Below are 18,548 nucleotides of genomic sequence, written 5' to 3' on the forward strand. Positions count from 1 at the left end.
CCCGTCCATCTCTTACAGCAGGAGGTGGAGCGAGAGGAAGGTCTAGGAGCGGCTCTCCAGGCACAGGTGAGGTGGTGATTCGTTCCCGGGAGCCTGCAGTGCCCACTCCGGCTGGCAGCCCAGCGCCATCTCCTCCATCCTCCATCTCTTCCATCCTCCATCTCTTCCATCCTTCTTCCTCCCTTCCTTCCTCCCTGTCTTTGTGAGGAGCTCCCCAAGCAGGAGGCTTAACTGGAGAGGGGGCGGATGCTGCACAGGGAGGGCCTGCCCGCAGCCCAGGGGTCAGGAAGACGCCCAGAGTTGTGACACTTTGAGATGAGTCTTGGGAAGCAGTGAGCACTCCCCAGCCTGCGGGGAGGGTGGCGTCAGGACTCACACCCAGGCACAGACTCCAGCCGCACACTCTTAACCTCCACAAATCCCAGCAGTAGTGGGTGCTCATCCTCTTCTCATCCGGAATGTGAGCCACGAGGGCTTGCCCAGAGGGGGTGGGCTGCTCTGAGGACCTCATAGGCTGGAGAGAAGACCCTCCCCTGCCATTAGGAGGGCAGAAGCCCTGCCCACAGGGTGGCCGTCCTTCACTTCATACCATGAGACAAGCTGTGGATACAATGCCATTTTCTCCTCCTCACATCCCAGTCAGGGCCCCCCTTGCAGGTGAGGAAGCAGAATCTTGGGGAGCGATGGTTTTGGGGGGGTGGGAGAGATCTCCCCACCCCATTTTGAAGGGAAGGGACTTGTTCTGACCCCCACCCTGGTGCACAGTGTGTGGGGGAGCTGGCTCCAAGGTCCACCTCCTCTGCCTCCTCTGCCAAGTTCTTCCCTCCTGTCCCCCATTGTCCCCACTGCCTGGGGCCTGAGTCCTTGGTGAGGCATCTCTGTGACAAGGGAATGGGCAGGGGAGCCCGGGCTCTGGGCAGGAGGGAGCTGGTGTAAAGGCACCACTGGCATCTCAACACTCCAGCTGCCCCTTGGTCACTGTCCCTCCTCCCTACCCCACCCGCCACCCCATCCAGCCCATAGCTCCCTGCAGAGACATGAGAGCGAGCATGAGAAAGTGTGCCTTGCTGTGGCCGGGTGAGGGAGGGCCAGCTCCACTCCTTGTCTGCAGGATGCTGGGGTCTGGTTCTCCACAGTCCTTCCCCTTCTGCACCCACCCGGCTCCCCGCCACCCGGCTCAGTGCTAGGGCTCTCCTGGGGTCGCAGCTGCGGCGACACGCACAGTCTCACCCTCCTCCATGTCTTTGGAGGGAGAGGATTTGTTCCTGGCTCCATCTCTCCTCCAAGAGGAGAGCATCTACAAGACAACCCATCTCTCACTGGCTGATCCTGACCAGCTTCCTAACGTGGATGAATTATCATTATGACCAAATTATCTTTCTTTACGTTGTCTTACCCAAAACCCTTTCCCCCCAGGAGGTGAGAAGGAGAAGACACGGTTAGGGCAGGACTGGGCGAAGAGAGCTGCCTGCCACACACACATGTGCTTCCTGTCTTCGAGTCTGTAAATCGCACTCAGTGCTTTCCAATGTGCTTTTTACACCAGCGATCTCACAGGTCCCTGAAGCGACTGCAGCAATTGGGAGCCACGTCCCAATGGGGATTGTTGTCCTGCTTGATGCCTCTTCCTGCCTGCACAGCAAGTGAAACAAACATGCCCACAGGGCCTGCCCTGCAGTGACTGGGAGCCAGTGTCCCCGCCCGATAGCCCCTTCAGTGCAGCTAGCATGACCCATTACTGCAGCCACGTCCTGAAAAACACGCCCCAGTATCACACCCTCACCCTTCGGATTTCAATCCAACTGCCCAAGGGCATGTACTGTTTTCTGAGTAACCCCTACTCTCCACAGTCCCCGCGCCAGCACGGGATCTTACCCGAGACTCAGCTCTGCCTCGGTAACCCATGCCCAGACCCCTCGGCATTTCCACCGGGGCCCTCAATCCCCTGTTTCCTCGGCTCACAATCCCTCCACCATTGACCACCACCCCCTCTCTGTCTCTACCCCTTTCTTCTCTTGGCAAAGTCCTGTTCAACCTTCAAGATTCAGCATAAACATCAGTTCTTTGAGAGGCGTTTTCAACCCTCCCAATTGTAATTCATCACTCTCTATTTCCACGGCCTCTTTCTTTAGTACGCCGTTTATTTCTCCTTTCTAAAAGCAAAATACGTTGATCTAATTTATTGTCAAAAGCTGGCTCCCTAAGTATGAAGAACACAGCCTGTTGATAAGACAGAGCTGATGTGTTGCTTACAGGCAAGCTTTGGCACTGTCTCAGCGGAGCGGGGCAGTCAGAATTTATTGAGAATTGAAAATTTGATTCAAGGCAGGTCTTTCAAGTGGGGGCTTGTTTAGGATTGGGTAAGAATTATGATAGACCAGTCCACAATAAATAGCATGGCCGGGATTTTGAGGCAAAGCTTTCAAAGAATCTAAGGGTGCAAATTGCCTGTGGTGCTTTTCATTGAAGAGGTGATGGAGCTGTGGGAAAATCCTGTAATGAGCCGTTTGCCTGGGCAGGAAATTCCTGGAAAAATACAGCCATGCTAATGAAGACAGGCATAGCACAAAGTCATCTTCATGTAGACACTAACGTGTAGTTTGGGCTCTATGTCCAGGCTGAGCATGGGGTACATGGTTTCAGTTCTCACTCTCACTCTCACCTTGTGGTCACTATTCAGGCCGAGCGGATCAGTTTCAGATGCACAGAAAAGTTGCATAGAAAACAGAAAGAGCCCCCATATACAATCTTCTTTCCTGCCCGCCCCCCCCCGCCAGATTCTCCTATTTTTAGCATCTTGCGTCAGTGTGGTGCATTTGTTACAACTGATGAAGCAATATTAATACATTATTATTAGCTAAAGTCCACAGTTTACGTTAGGAGTCACTCTTTGTGTTGTCTGTACAAATTTTGACAAATGCATAATGTCATGCATTCACCATTACAATATCACACAGACTAGTACACCCTGAAAATGATGCTCTGTGCTCCACCTAGCATCCTTTCTGCCCCCCCCCCCGGCAACCACTGATCTTTTTATTGTCTCCATGGGTGTTTTTAAAAATCTTTTTTAAATCCTCACCCAAGGACATGCTTTTTTCTTATTGATTTGAGAGAGAGAGGAGGGGAGAGAGAGAAAAACATCCATGTGAGAGAGAAACATCGATCGGTTGCCTCCCATATGTACTCCCATCGGAGATACCCACAACCTGGGTATGTGCCCTAATGGGAATCAAACCCACAAACCTGTCACCTTTTGGTGTGTGGGATGATGCTCCAACCAGCTGAGCCACACCAGCCAGGGCACAGTCTCTATAGTTTTGCCTTTCCCAGATGTCACATAGTTGGGATCAAATAGTACATAGCCTTTTCAGACTGTCTTCTTTCACTTAGGAGTATGCATTTAAGGTCGGTCCCTCCGTGTCTTTTCAGGGCTTCATAGCTCATTTGATCACTGAATAATATTCTGTTGTCTGGATGCACCACAGTTTACTTATCCATTCGCTTATTAAAGGACGTCTTGTTTGCCTCCAGTTTTTGGCAATTATACGTAAAGCTGCTGTAAACATTTGTGTGCAGGTTTTTATGTGGACCTAAGTTTTCAGTTCATTTGGATAAACCCCTACAAGTGTAACTGCTGAATTCTAGGGGAAACCTGTGTTTAGCATTGTAAGAAACCGCCAAATTGTTTTCCAAAGCGGCTGTAACATTTTGCATTCCTCAGCCTTCACAAAGATTAATTCAAAAAGGATCATAGTTCTAAATGTATTACTCCACATCCTCACTAGCAATTAATGTTGTTAGTCACCTAACAAGTCATTCTTGGTTTAATTCATAGTTCCCTGAAGACATATGATGTTGGCTTCTTTTTTATACCTATCTGCCATCTGTGTATTTCTTTGGAGAGGTACCTGTTGAGATCCATTGCACATTTTTAAATTGAGCTATTTTCTTATTGTGGAGTTTTAATAGGTCTTTGTAGACTTTAGATACCAGTTCTCTTCAGATATGCGTTTTGCAAATGTTTCCTTCCAGCCTGTGACTTGTCTTTTCACTTTCTTTCTTTTTTATATTTTTATTTTGTTGTTGTTGTGTTGTTGTTTTGTTTTTAATTTTTTAACAGTGATTTTGCAGAGCAGAACTTTTTAATTTTAATGAAGTCCAACTTGTCCATTTTTCCTTTTAACTTATCCATCATGCTTTAGGTGTTGGATTCAAAATGTCATTGCAAAACCCAAGATCACCTAGGTATCCTCTTCTGTTATCTTTGGGGAGTTTTATCTGTTGCATTTTACATTTAGATCTATGCTCCATTTTCAGTTAATTTTTGTGAAAGGTATAAGGTCTGTGTCTACATTATTATTATTATTATTATTATTATTATTGTTATTATTATTTTGCATGTGATGCAATGTCCAGTTTTCCAGTACCATCTGGTAAAACATACTATCGCCATTGAACTGCCTTTGTCAAAGGTCAGTTGGCTACATTTATGTGAGTCTTTTTCTGGCCTCTCTATTCTGCTCTATTAGTGTATTTGTCTATTCTTTCACTAACACCACACTGTCTTGATTATTACAGCTTTATAGTAAACCTTGATGTTAGATAATGTCTGTTGACCAACTTTGTTCTCCTCCAATATTATGTAGGCTATTCTGGGTCTTTTTGAAATTATTCAAACCAGCCATCCCTAACCCTGCTTACTCTGCCTCATCCATTCCTTCCCTCTGGAACTAGAACAAAGGCTCTCGCCCACATTTCCCCTCTCCCTCTGCCTCCTGACTGAACCTGTGGACTGCACGGCCATGCTGAGAAACAGGCCCTGCTGCTCTCACCTCCTATCGTTTCCCTCATGCCAGGCAGGGGCACATGAGGGGCAAAAGCCCTGGCGAATGAAGCCAGCTGGGTCGTTCCTGCCTCAGTGATCCAGCCTTACCAAACAGAGGCCCAGACTTGGTCTTGACCCTGGGAGTCAGGAGATGATTCAGCTCTGAGTCCAAGGGACTGCACTCCGAGAAAGAAGAAAGGCATGTGCCTGGATTTCTACCTGAGGATAGGCAAGAGTGTGTCAGAGTGCCAACTGGTCAAAGGAGGGAGACGTTAATTTTCACCCAAGACCAGAGGCTCCAAAAGAGGCCTTTGGAGCCAACAAGCTCCAAGAAGCATCTTGAACATCTGATTTCTCACAGCTGGGACCTGTCTTTTTCCTGCCCCTGCAGGTGACAACTCTGGGAGGAGACCCTCCAGGAAGCCGGCCCTCAAAGCAGAGAGTGTGACAGGCAGGTGCGGAGGCCCTGCTGGCCAGAAGGGGGCCAAGGGCAGCCCAAGGCCAGACTCCCCCCAAAGGAAGCAGGTAGAGCACAGGAGACACCGAGAAGAGCTGGGGAAACCGAAGCGGAGCACAGCCCAGAGGACCCGAGAGGGGAGGAAGAAGAAGAAGGATGGGAAGGCTTCTCTTAAGGAGCAGAGAGCATCCCCGAAGAAGGAAAAGGAGGTGCCGAAGAAGGAGATGTGGAAGCAACTGAAGAAACACAGGTGTGTTGTGGCTCTGATTCAGGTGTGTTTTTAGTCATGCTTTCCCTCTTCTGCTGGTCTTTCTCCCTCTCCTGATGAGGACGCCCCCCCCACACACACACACACACACCACCACCTTACAAACAGGCTGCCCTGCTCTCTTCTCCTGCTTCTACTTGCCTCTGCCCACCTCTCCGAATCTGGGGCAGAACCCGGGGGTAATGGCCATCCAGGTGGAGTGGTCACTGGGCACGCGCCACTCAACACCTCATCTCACACCAGAGCAAGTGGAAGCGCTGAGTGGGGAGGTGAGGCTGCAGGGTAGGACAAGACTCCAAATCTCCTGATTCCAGTGGGTGACTCGCCACAGCTCTTGCAGAGGAGCTGATAGAAATGAACAAAATTGGATTTAGGACTCATAGGAGGGCTTTAAGTACATCATTTCCCTCATCCGGACCTGTGTCCTCCTCTGTGAAACACAGCATTGATCTAAAAGACCTTCAAGGGTTCCACCAGCTCTGAAGTTCGAGGATTTGGGGTTTGCTTCAGCTGTTTTGTTTCCTTTGTTCATTAGCGCTAGCACACGTGGGTTGATGAACAGAACCAGCTTACAGAACTGACAAGTCAAAACTTGAGTTCCATGTTTTGCTCCCAATTTTGAATGGACAGCTCGCTCTCTTCGCCTCCCCTTTTTGCATTGTTCACTTCTCAAGATGTTGGAAGAATCCCTGTTGGTAATGGGCGGGGAGGCTTTTGAAACAGTGGAGGTATTAGGATTATGGTGAAGTTGACATTCCTTCCCCCAGGTTCCAACAAACCCTCTTCACCCACACCCCCAGTCATTGTCCATGGTGCCTTTCCACCTTTACAGAGATGGAACTCAGGCCCTCAAACTGGCCACTGATTCCTCCTGTCACCCATGTCAGCCCTCCTTGGCTGTTAGGGCTTTTGTCTACTGTCTGGTTGTCCCTGGACATGAGCTAAGAGGGTAAAGGATGAGTAGTGCCCTTAACAACTTAAAGAGAACTTGAATGCACTGTCAATGGGCCTTGGAGTGTTCCAAACTTTAGAGGGAAGTTGCACCATCCTAAACGGACCACCAGTGTCTGGATGGCAGATGCAAAGTAAGGGGTACAGACCAGGACTCATCCATGCCCATCACAGGGCTCAGAGAGATGAAAAAGCCTCAGCTTTGTTCCCCACAGACTAGTAGGGGATATATATATATAATTTATTTAAGAGAGATAGGGAGACGGAGAGAATCATTGATTGGCTGCGTCCTGCATGCCCCCTACTGGGAGATCAAGCACACAACTTGGACATGTGCCCTGACTAGGAATCGAACTGTGACCTTCTGATCCAATTAAACCAAGTTGATCAGATTAAATCAAACTCAGCTGCGCATCACTGTTCTTATGACAGAAGGAGTCGGTGAGGAGCACACACAAGAATCTGGACTCTGTGGCAGCTGAGCACATAGTCCTGTCCATGAGAGGCTGAGGGTCATCACACGACAGGGTGCCCAGCGGAGAGCTCTCTGCAGCAATGTCGTCCATACAACAGCAGCCAGCCACATGCTGGGCACTAGGAATGTTGCTAGCGTGACCAAGGGTCTGAATGTCCCATTCAATTTAATTTTAATTGGATGCCAATATAGAGCTGACCCAAGAGTTAGTAAATGTACTTAACTTGGACAGACAGATGTAGTTTTGAAATCAATTACTTTAAAGCCAAAGCATTTCTTTAAAAAAGACAAACTTTTGTCGATGCAGATGCAAATGTCAAAAGAAAATGACATTCTGCTACTTGCTTCATTTGTTGGGAAACTTTTAAGTACGTCTCAAAAAATTGAGGTACGTGAATCTACTTTTTTCAATTACAAATTTTATGAAATTCAAATACAGATCTGATATGCTTAATGAAAACTTAATGTCTGAATTGACAGGCACTGTGAGTGCAAAACGAACACCAAACTTTGAAGACAATACAAAAAGAATGGAAAATATCTCATTAATAATTTTTATATTGATTACATGCTGAAATTATAATTTTTAATATATTGGATTAGATGAAAGGCATTATTAAAAGTTAATTTTACCCATTTCCTTTTAGCACTTTAATGGGGCTACTAAAAAATTTAAAATTACAGTATGTGGCACGCATTGTATTTCTATTGGACAGCACGGTGCTAGAGTCTGGTATGTGGGGAGGACTCGGAGAAGTAGAATTTGTGGAGGCCTTCCTCCCAGTGCCTTGAGCTACAGGACAGAGCTACAGGCCTCTTCTACAGGAGGCGGGAGTCACTGAGGGGTTCTGAGCAGGCGCAGACCTGCTAGGGTGGTCAGAGCTGTGAGTGTCTGGTGCGTAGCCCACCTGTCTGACTATGGGCTCCTCTGATCCCACATGCGCCTCCTTTTCACTCTCTGCTCTACCCTGGCTCTCCTCCAGATCGCCCTCCTTGGCCTCCAGCGCCTCTGCCAGGGAGTCTCTGTCTGAGGAGGAGCTGGCCAGGATCCTGGAGCAGGTGGAAGAGAAGAAAAAGCTCATCACCCACATGCGCAACAAGCCCTGGCCCATGGCGAAGAAGCTTACAGAGCTCAGGTGAGCAGTGGGTCGGCCAGGACCTCCCACCTTCCAAAAGCTCCGCTCCTCCTGATGGGCTCCAAGGCCCTTCCTCCTCTCTGCCCCAAGGGGGCTTCACAGGAAGGGGATTCACCCTCCCCCTCTCCTTGGCCCCCTCTGTCCCCAGCACAAGCACGGTGCTGAGGGACAGGGGAGTTGCCCTTACAGCCAAGACCAGCGTGAGCCGTGAGCCGGGACTGTTGATTGAGACTCTACTGTTTATTATGCAAGGAGCTGGGCCAGACCAGAGAGACAGAATCCTGGTGCTCCTGTCTGGGCCCCACCCTTCCAGTGCCTGGCTGCCCCTTCTGTCTCACTCCCACCCCTTCTGGTGGTTTCTGTGCTTCCCTCGCAGCCCAACATAGACATGCCTTCTTTGGGGGGCTTTCTGTGACCCCCCCGCCCCCATCTCAACAGACTCAGACCTCTCGTGTTTTAAGCACCCAGAACCCCTCCATGTGTAACACACTCACACTGCGGAGAGCAGGAGGGGGCCTGTCTCAGCTACTCACATGTCCCAAATACCTACCACAGGGCCAAGCTTTCGACGATGCTCCATGAACACACACTCCTAAGTCCTGTTTTCAACTCAGCCACTCCTCCGGTGTCCATATGACGGCTGGCACACCAGCATTTTATGATTCTTGAGTGTCTACTGCAGTTTTGAGATAAGAACAGGAGTCACATTACCTAACTTCTGGTTTTCTACTAAACAACTCCCATCCACACTTACCATTTCCCCCGAGTCTTTCTTCCATGTTTCTGCCACAGGGTTGGGGTGACACTCCCTTCCCCATTCCTCTCTATGAAGACATTTTCCCCGGCTCCTCTCACACCTGAGTTTCTTTCTTTTTTAAAATCATTATTGTTGAAAGTATTACATATGTCCCTTCCCCGCCCCCCATCCCCTGCCCCATCGACCCCTTCCAGCCCACCCCTGTCCCCCACCTCAGGCCCTCACCACCCCATTGTCAGTGTCCATGGGTCATACATACATGCATACAAGTTCTTTGGTTGCTTTCTTTCACACCTCAGTTTCTTCATGGCTCAAGTCAACTGCCTCCCCGTCTATTATTTAGAACAATTTGGCAGTTTTATTTTAACTCTGTTTGCCTCCATCAGGCATAGTAAAGATGCTGGCTGCACAAACCCTTACAGGCCCTTACAAGGGCCCTGGCAGAGTTTACTCACTGTCCTGCAAATTATTACATTGTCTCCCATGCAGCTGCAGGAAGATGGCTCCCTGGGGTGCTTCCAGGCCAGGGCTGGCCCACAGAACCTTCTGGGATGGAAATGCTCTAAATCTGCACTAACAGAGTAGCCACCTGTGGCTTCTGAGCACTTGAAAAGCAGTTAGTGCTGTTATAGAATACCAGGCAACCAAAAAAAGCCCCCCAAAATGTCTTATTTTCCCCATCAGTGTGACTGAGAAACTGCATTTTTTAATACTAATTTATTTAAATTTAAATCATCACGCATGGAGCAAGATGAACACCAGATTTGAAGATAATACAAAAAGAATGTGAAATAAGTGATTAATATTTTATATTGGTTACATATAGGAATTGTGAATTTTTAATATGTTGGATTAAATGGCTATGATTTGGGCTGTAGGTACTGCTCTGGGCAGCAGTCCTTGTTTGTCTGAGTCTCTCCTGCTCCCTCAGGGCCGGGTTCTTCCTCTGTCAGAGCAGCACAGCCATCTGTCACTCCAACAGAGCCTCATCCCCACTCAGGTGTCAGCTGAACACATCTTTTATTAACAGTGGAAAAAGAGCACCTTGGTGCTTATGGAAATGAGATCCCCAGCTGGCTGGACGTCTCAGGGGCCATGAAAATCCCCCAGGGCTGCTCAGTTGCCCACGGAGAAGTCTGACATCCCCCCCAGACAGGAGGAAGAGTTCCCACCCTTGGTGGGGGTGGGAAGTGACTACGTCCTGAAAAGCTGGAAAGAATTGTCTCTTTCACTTGCTCAGGTCTCCCAGCGAACAGTGGTCCCCCCCTCCAGACCCCCTTCCTTTCTCTTCCCTCTTGCAAGACTCCTTATCCCAGACTCATACCTAAGGCTCCAGTCTCTGGGGCTCCACTCCACATCTGCAAGACTCAGACCAAGTGACTCCTCTGCAATGAAGTCCCCATTGTCCCTCCCCAATGCCCCTCCCCACATTCAGGCTCAGTTATTAACAGCCACTCTGATGCCCAGGCACTGCCCCTCATTTGACTGGATGCTCTTGTTTGCAGAGCCAAATCTGATGCATCTTCTAATGTTCTTTCTTTTATACATAGCCAACATGTGCTGAGCACTCCCTATGTGCCAGGCCCTGGTCTGAGTGCTGTATGTGTCCCAATTCATTTAATCCTCATCACCACCCTGTGGTGTAGGGGACTGCTATCATTGTCCCCATTTTACTGATGAGCAATCTGAGACACAGAGCAATCGAGTAAATTGCCCAAAGTCACATAGTGAGTTAAGTGGCCTGATCAGGATTTGAACTCAGGAATCCTGGCCCTCGAACCTGCATTCTTACTTTGTAATCACTTCTCCAGAATTACTAGACATTCTAGAATGCACGCCTTTGCCTCCTGTATGGTTTCCTCTTCTGGCGGTGAACTCTTCAATAGCAGATAGCATGCCCAGACTACATTCTCTTTATTTTAGAAGCAATGGTGGGGGGGCCCCAGCCTCTGGCCCACTCGGGCAGCTGGCCGGCCTGGGCATAGTTGTTGTAGATCATCAAAAAAGAACGGCGAGGTCTGAGGAGCCATAGCAGTGAATTGGGGCAGCCTGCATTCACGCCTCTGCCACATCTGGGTGGCTGTGGCTGGCTAAGCCCTCTCAGTCTGGTTTCCCTCCCTTAACCTCTCTGAGCCTCACACTCCTCATTTGTAAAATAGGAATAATAATATCTACCTTGTAGAGTTTTTCTGACAAAATAAAAATATTTATTTGAAATGCCCAGTACATAATATGCAATTAATGAACAGTAGTTATTATTAAAAGTTGGATATCTTTGTGCCAGACACCATGCTGAGCCCTGGGAAATAAGGACGGGAACAAAGGTGATCAGAAAAGGCATTATTAATGGACATGATTAATAATGATACACGGTGGGCTGCAATGTTGGCAAAAGACCAACTAGTGCCCACAAGTCAGGGATGTTTGCTTTAATCGTAGTAAAATTAATCAGACGTTTTCCTCAGCTTGCTTTCTTCTGAGAGATGAAGAATTCCCTTCTCGGGAGGATGGAGTAGATATACCCACTCAGTACAACCAAAACCTTGGAAGTTTGCATGTAAAGCAAACTTAAGAGACTCTGTAAGGTGCAGAGATGAAGGCAGACTGGCTAAGGACCTCAGGACCAAAGAAATGCCTGGGCATTGAGTTCCAGGATTTCTTTCTTTCTTTTTGCCTATGCACCCAGCTAGAGCAGCTGGCAACCCAGCAACACCAACATATACAAAAAATTCCTGAAGAAAAGCCTGCTCTCTCTGGCCAAAGGACCAGAAAATGGACAGCCTGGCAAGACAGAAAACAGACAACAACAACCCTACTCCAGCCAAACCCCACAAATAAAACAGCAGCTCCACCCCCACCCCTAGCAACAGAAGTCAGTGGGGGCCCTAGCCGGTTTGGCTCAGTGGTTGGAGGGTTGGCCTTCGGACTGAAGCGTTGCAGGTTCAATTCCAGTCAACGGCATGTACCTCGGTTGCAGGCTCGATCCCCGGCCTCAGTCGGGATGTTTGTGGGAAGCAACCTTCAATGTGTCTCTCTCACATCGATGTTTCTCTCAGTCTCTCCCCCTCCCTTCCATTTGCTATAAAAAAACCAATGGAAAAAATATCCTCAGGTGAGGATTAACCAAAATATACATATATAGTTAAGTGGGGAAGCCTAGGTTTCCTTCCTTGCCAGGTTATGACATGGTGCCCCCAGGAGGTATCAGAGAAAACTGAGTGGGGAGCAGGGACTTTCATCCATCCCCTCTCACCTTGGGGAGAGAGTGGGCAGCAGTGAGCCCGCCCTCCCCCCATGGTGTCAGCGGAGACCACACGGAGAGTCTGGACTTTTACCACCACGTGGCAGGAACAAGGTGTCCCTCCCAGTTAGGATGATGTGGGTGGAAACCTGGTGGGAGCCTGAGCTCCCACTCCAGCTCAGCAGTAACAAAGAGTCCTGCCCAGCCCTGCGTGTCAGAGGAGGCAAGCGAAGGACCTGGACTGCCACCTGGGTAACCAGGCAGCATCCCCTTCACCGACTAGAGCCGTGTCAGAGGACGCCTGCTGAAACACAATGTTGGCATGAGATTCGGGGTCTCATGATGTAATGCACCAGATGTCCAGACCTCAGCTGAAAATCACTTGTCACAGCAAGAACCAGGGAGCTCTCAAACTGAATAATAAAAGCCCATCAACAGATGCTAATACTGAGATGACATAGATGTTGGAATACCTGGCCAGGATTGTAAAGAAACTATTATATTATGAACATATGAAGCAAATGAAGAAATAGAAAGGCCAAGAAAAGAAATAGACGATATAGAGGAACAACTAGAAATTAAAAAAAAACAAAACTGAAATTTCTGAAAACTCAAAAATTGGGCTCAACAGCAGAATGAAGAGAGGAGAGTTAAGTAACAGCGAAGTTGAAGGTAGAGCAAGAGAATTACCCAACCTGAACAATAGAGAGAAGATAGTCTGGGGAGAGCATGAGCGGAGCCGCGGGCACCTGTAAGACTATAACAAATGATCTAACGTCAGTTCTTCTCCAAATCCCTTGCCCTGGATGTGAAGGGGAAAAGTGGGTCCCAGAAGAAAAGGAGAAAGAGAACGGGACCTAAAACATCATCAAAGAAATAATGACTGAAATTGTCTCAAATGTGGCTTTTGTCCTTTGTTTGAAAGAACACTGCTGACAGGGAGGGGACAGAAACACCCTAGGGAAGTCAGCTTTGCAGCCATGGGGAAGCGCAGGGCAGGAGCCAGTGTTTGCATAAGCCAGTCCCATCTCAGTAAGGAAAAACATGATGGTCTGGCTCACAGGGGACATGTGTAAAGGAGTTCACTGTAAAAATGTTAGCTTACTGTGTCCATCAAAATTCTTTTTCTTTTAACAAGAGAAAATAGCCAAATTTCATACATATGTATGTATGGGAACCTCACATACAGGAGAGAGTCAGAGACCCCACAGGCACAAGAGGCTCCTTCAGCAAAATGATTAAATCAGGTGGCGTCTCCACAGTGAATGATCCTCAGAGTTTGCACCCCGTGCTGAGCCCGCTTCTCCTGAGGGCTTCCTGGGGGCCGGACACAGAGTACGGGCGGGCGAGGAGAAGAAAAGCATTTGCTGCTGGGCTCAATGACTCAGGCACGAGAGCTGGCTTTCACTTTTGAGAATCCTCATCTGAAGTCCCCAAATCTTAAAAGTGGGCGTGGTTAAACGCAAACTCCACGTGCTTACAAGTCTGTCCATTTGTAGGATAGAGAAAGAGGACAAAAGTATGGATTTCATGAAAATGGTTCTTTGGTGTCTCGGTGATGTTGGTAGTCACAGACAGCTCACTGCCTTGAGTGGGTATACAAGTTGCTAATCTCATTACAGAGCCTTGACCCCAGACAGCCCAGCTTTTGATTGGCTCACTGGTTTTTGGCAGATTCATTTCCTTCTCTTGGTTTTCATGTGGGGCCCCAGCAACAGAGAGTCAGAAATTCCCCTGCTGCTAATTTCCTTAACTTTCTCTTCTGCCACTCTTCTCTGACTCGTCTGCCTTCCTCCTCTGTTTTTAAGGGCTCACGTGATTACACTGGACCCTTCCAGATAACCCAAAATCATGTCCCTATTTTTTAAAAAAATATATTTTATTGATTTCAGAAAGGAAGGGAGAAGGAGAGAAAGATAGAAACATCAGTGATGAGAGAAAATCCTTGATCGGCTGCCTCTTGCACAACCCCTACTGGGGATCGAGCCTGCAACCCACGCATGTACCCTGACCAGGAATTGAACTGTGACCTGGTTCATAGTTGATGCTGAATCACTGGGCCACACTGGCTGGGCGAAACGACACTCTTGTTACTGTATGAGGCTCAGCCAACTGCCTGGCAGCTCCATTATAATGAAGCCCTGCTCCCTTTGGTCTGACTGCTGGAATGAAGAGAAACGAACTTTTTTAACGTATTGATTGAATACAGTCTCTTTTTCATACAGAGAGGAAGGGAGAGGGATAGAGAGTTAGAAACATCGATCAGCTGCTTCCTGCACACCCCCTACTGGGGATGTGCCCGCAACCAAGGTACATGCCCTTGACCGGAATCGAACCTGGGACCCTTGAGTCGGCAGGCCGACGCTCTATCCACTGAGCCAGACCAGTCAGGGCGCTATGTTCCTATTTTAAAGTCAGTAATATCATACCTGCCAAATCCCTTTTGCCACTCATGAATGTACCACCAGGGGATGAAGGTCATGGAGGCCAAAATTCTGCCTACAGGTGCCTACCCTATAGCAAGCACTGTGCTTGTATTTAGGAAATTTCAGGGACTGAACAGGCAAAATACCTTTCATTCATGAAACTTGCATTATACTCCACAAGCAGTATAAAAACACAGCGTCCCATCACATAGACACCCTCATAGTTCAGATTTCTTTTGGTTGGGTGTTAATTCCTGCCCCCGCCTTTTTTTTTTTCCAACCAGGGAGGCCCAAGAATTTGTGGAGAAGTATGAAGGAGCCTTGGGAAAAGGGAAAGGCAAGCGACTCTACGCCTATAGGATGCTGATGACTAAGGTATGTGATGCAGAGGCTACAAACTTCTGAACGTGGGTGACTATCACAGGCACCTCCCAGCCTCACCATTTGTGTCCAGTTCCCCCAGAATCCTGAGCGTGAGGTCCAGTTGACTATACAGCCGGTAAGCAAGATGACAGTCACAATGAATAACCCAGCCCCTGGGCAGCAGCTACCATCTCAGGGAGCTCTGTGGAAGGGTATGTGAGGTCTTCTCCTGCCCACACCCCACCCAGTTTTCTGATTTTCTAAGCCAATGTAGGATAGAGAGCTTTGATGCAGAACTTCTCCGGGCCTCCCTCTGCTTCTGCTCCCCCTCTAGGCATCACTTTTCAGGCCAAGATGCCTACAGCCTTGAGGGGCTGTCGGATGGTTGCCAAGAGACCAACTGGCAGGCTGTGTCTCCAGGGGACTCGCTTGGCAGCGTTCATTACCCCTGTTGGCCTCAGCCTTGCAAGCCTGTATTTTGTACTGATGTTATCAGCACCCTGAGAGGAGATCCATCTTGGGGGAGGATGCACATTAATAAAGCTTAAGAGACTGATATCTAAAACCAGATACGGGATTATTAATTCACACGGAGAAATAACTGATACAAGAACTGGAAAACCTGAAGTCCACATCAGCAATGCCTCCCCCCACCCCCAGTAGAGTTAGTTCTATGGAAACCTAAACCATAGTCCCAATTCCAATCTATTAATTTGCAATGAAAAATTACTGCCATAGAAACCAAAATACTGAGAGTCCAGGTGGTGGGCAAATGCTCTCCTCATAGACAGACGTACACAGGAAGCCAAATAAGCCAGAGATGATGTTTGAGCACAGAATCAGAACTAAGGAAAGCAGATGACGCAGTGGGACTGAAGTGCCCAGTGTCCTCCACCGGCCATTCCCCACAGCCCTCCCTTCCTGTCTTAGGGATATCAACCAGTCTTATCCCTAGGAGCCCCCCTTCTCCCCTCTCTCTTCTGACAGATGGTTTCCTTCTTTATTAAGTAGTCACCCAATTAGAATATGGTCAAAGCCTTCAGGTCTGGAAGCCTGTCTGATTCCTTCAGACAAAATTTCCCTTCATCCTTAGTGAATTTACAAAGGAAAATCTCATTTCCTTCATGAACAAGTTCTTAGGAGGCCTTTGTAATAATAGACACTGATCTGAGGAGCTTCTCCCTACTGCCTCTTTGCTGTTTTCTATGAATTTTTTAAATTCCAAATGGATTTATTTCCAGGGGCTGGGGTTGTTGGAAAGCAGCCCCCTGAAGAGTTGACAAATGTTCACCCAGCCAGCAGACAGGCAGCTACTGAGGTTTCTGACTGGTACAAACTCTGAGTATTGGAGCTGGGAAAAGACTGTGAAAAGGGGTGTGATGCTTTCCTTTTCTTCAGAAAAAAAAAACACACAAACAAACAGAAAGCAGGCTATTGTTTCACCCAGGAGAAGAATGGGAAGCCATGGGCTGAGGCCTCTACCAGTCCCATCAGCATCGTGGTTTAGCAACAATTCCTATCAGATTTAGGCACTTGGCTGTCTGCAAAGTGTGCTGTGAGAGTTGTGAGATTTCTTTTTTCCACTGAATTTCTGTTTTAAGGTAAAGGAAGCTGTATCTAAAGGTTGCTAACCCATTTGATTCCCCAAATCAGAAATTCTATACAAAATTTCTAAATTCATATATAAACTGTTCAAACCTGAAGTGTTATCAGTCCGGTAGACAAATGCAAGGTATTGTGTTGTCCTGGTTTCTCTCTCACTCCACATCTGACTTAAAGCGAAGATTTAGCATCCACCTCTGGCAGCCTGGGCTCACCGACTCCAAGGGGGTGCCTCACCCACATGTGACCTCATGTTGACATGTCAACATCAATGTGCACCTCCAGCATCAATGGGCCCCTCCAAGGCCCAAGGCAGCATGTTAATGAACTGAGGGTATTGCCTGTCTAATTTCAGAAATGGATCAAGTTTAAGAGAGACTTTGATAATTTCAAGAATCAGTGTATTCCCTGGGAAATGAAGATCAAGGACATTGAAAGTGAGTATCTTAGTGTCACTGTTTTTAGCTGGTTTACTGAAGTCTTTTCCAAGGGCTGGGATTGTGTTCTTGTCCCTCTGATTAGACTATTGTAGATCCTGTTGTACTGGGAAAAGAACGGGCTATGGACGAGCTAGACAAAGATTTAAATTGTGATACTTCACTTTCTGATTCTGGGAGGTTAGGCAGATCCATTAAGCCCAGAGAGCCTCACGTTACTTATTTAGAAAAAGAAAACGGAGGTCAGGATGTCCACGCCACAGACTGATGTGAAAATTGGATCCATCACACACAAAAAGTGCTCAATAGCGTCAACTTCCTCCTCCTGCAACCCTTAAACCCCCCATTGTTTCTCTCTCCAGGTCACTTTGGTTCTTCAGTGGCATCATATTTCATCTTTCTCCGATGGATGTATGGTGTTAACCTTGTCCTTTTTGGCTTAATATTTGGGCTAGTCATAATCCCAGAGGTAAGAAAGAACTTCGTATGTCTTTGGTAGTATTCAGGCTTATCATAACCCACCATCTTCATTTATATTAAGTACTCTCTGTTTTACAAAGAATCAGTCATTCATTTTAGATTCTATACTCACATCAGTTGCCCAGATAGCTCAGTTTAAAAAAAAAAAAAGGAACCAAAATATTTCTGAATTAAGATGTGGACTCTACATTTTTCTACCTCTCATTTTAAGATCAGTGGAAATTAATATCTCAGTGAGTTTTCTTCTTTTACCCTGAAAAAGAGAAAGAGAGAGGGGTAGAATGCATTATATCATAATTATTACAGAAAAAAAAATTGGATTTGACTAGTGCTCCTCACTATTCTTTCAACTATCATCCTATTGTGAATATAGGTAGGTCCTTGCCTATCAATGAGCAATTGTGAAACAAAAAGACTGATGTGAAAATTGGATCCATCACACACAAAAGGTGCTCAATAGTGCTAACTTCCTCCTCCTGCAACCCTTAAACCCCCCCATCGCCTCTGGTCCATTAAGCATCAAACACACGAATTGCTATAGTCCTGCCTGAGCTGTTTGGTGCTGGTGCTGGGTACACAAGTGGATTTACTTCAGAAACTTTCACATAACTATCTGTCTGCATTTAATATTTTCTTCCTTCCAGGTGTATTAATGGGTTCTATGATAGTTTACTGACCCCTATTTTGCTATAACTGGTTCCATGAGAATATGAAGTCAATTCTATCTGTAGTCACATCCTTGGGAAATTTTTCTGCATTGTCTGTTTATTAGGAAATTAAAAGGATTTTCATGTAATGTGAATTAAACCAGATTAGTTGGAAATAGTTGATGGTGTGTTATAATAGTGCTTAGTAGCAAAAAAATGTTACATCTACACTAATAAAAGAGAAACATGGTAATTGGCATATGACCGCTACCCTTTTCATTGGCTAATCAGAGCGATATGCAAATTAACTGCCAACTAAGCTGGTGGTTAATTTGCATATGTAGGCACAATGCAGGGAGGCGAAAGTGAAAGCAGGAAGAAGCCCCCTGCCACTGATAGTGATCGGAAACCCAGTGGGGAGCTAAGAGCCCCCAGGGCCGCCTTTGCCCTGCCCCCCAGCCATGATCGGAGAATCAGGTG

At 47.3% G+C, this 18,548-nt stretch overlaps 1 protein-coding gene across 1 annotated transcript in view; it reads left to right on the forward strand.

Annotated features, from left to right (window-relative positions):
• TMC2 (transmembrane channel like 2) overlaps positions 1 to 18,548 on the forward strand; it is a 46,842-nt gene that overhangs the window by 627 nt on the left and 27,667 nt on the right. The window contains exons 2-7 of the mRNA XM_006758018.2: positions 19 to 66; positions 5,220 to 5,535; positions 7,963 to 8,115; positions 14,824 to 14,914; positions 16,860 to 16,941; positions 17,304 to 17,410. Of these exons, the coding sequence (XP_006758081.1) occupies positions 19 to 66; positions 5,220 to 5,535; positions 7,963 to 8,115; positions 14,824 to 14,914; positions 16,860 to 16,941; positions 17,304 to 17,410 (797 nt within the window). The remainder of the gene's footprint in view (positions 1 to 18; positions 67 to 5,219; positions 5,536 to 7,962; positions 8,116 to 14,823; positions 14,915 to 16,859; positions 16,942 to 17,303; positions 17,411 to 18,548) is intronic.

Source organism: Myotis davidii, unplaced genomic scaffold, assembly GCF_000327345.1.
Source record: "Myotis davidii unplaced genomic scaffold, ASM32734v1 scaffold32, whole genome shotgun sequence".
In the NCBI taxonomy this organism is placed as follows: Eukaryota; Metazoa; Chordata; class Mammalia; order Chiroptera; family Vespertilionidae; genus Myotis; species Myotis davidii.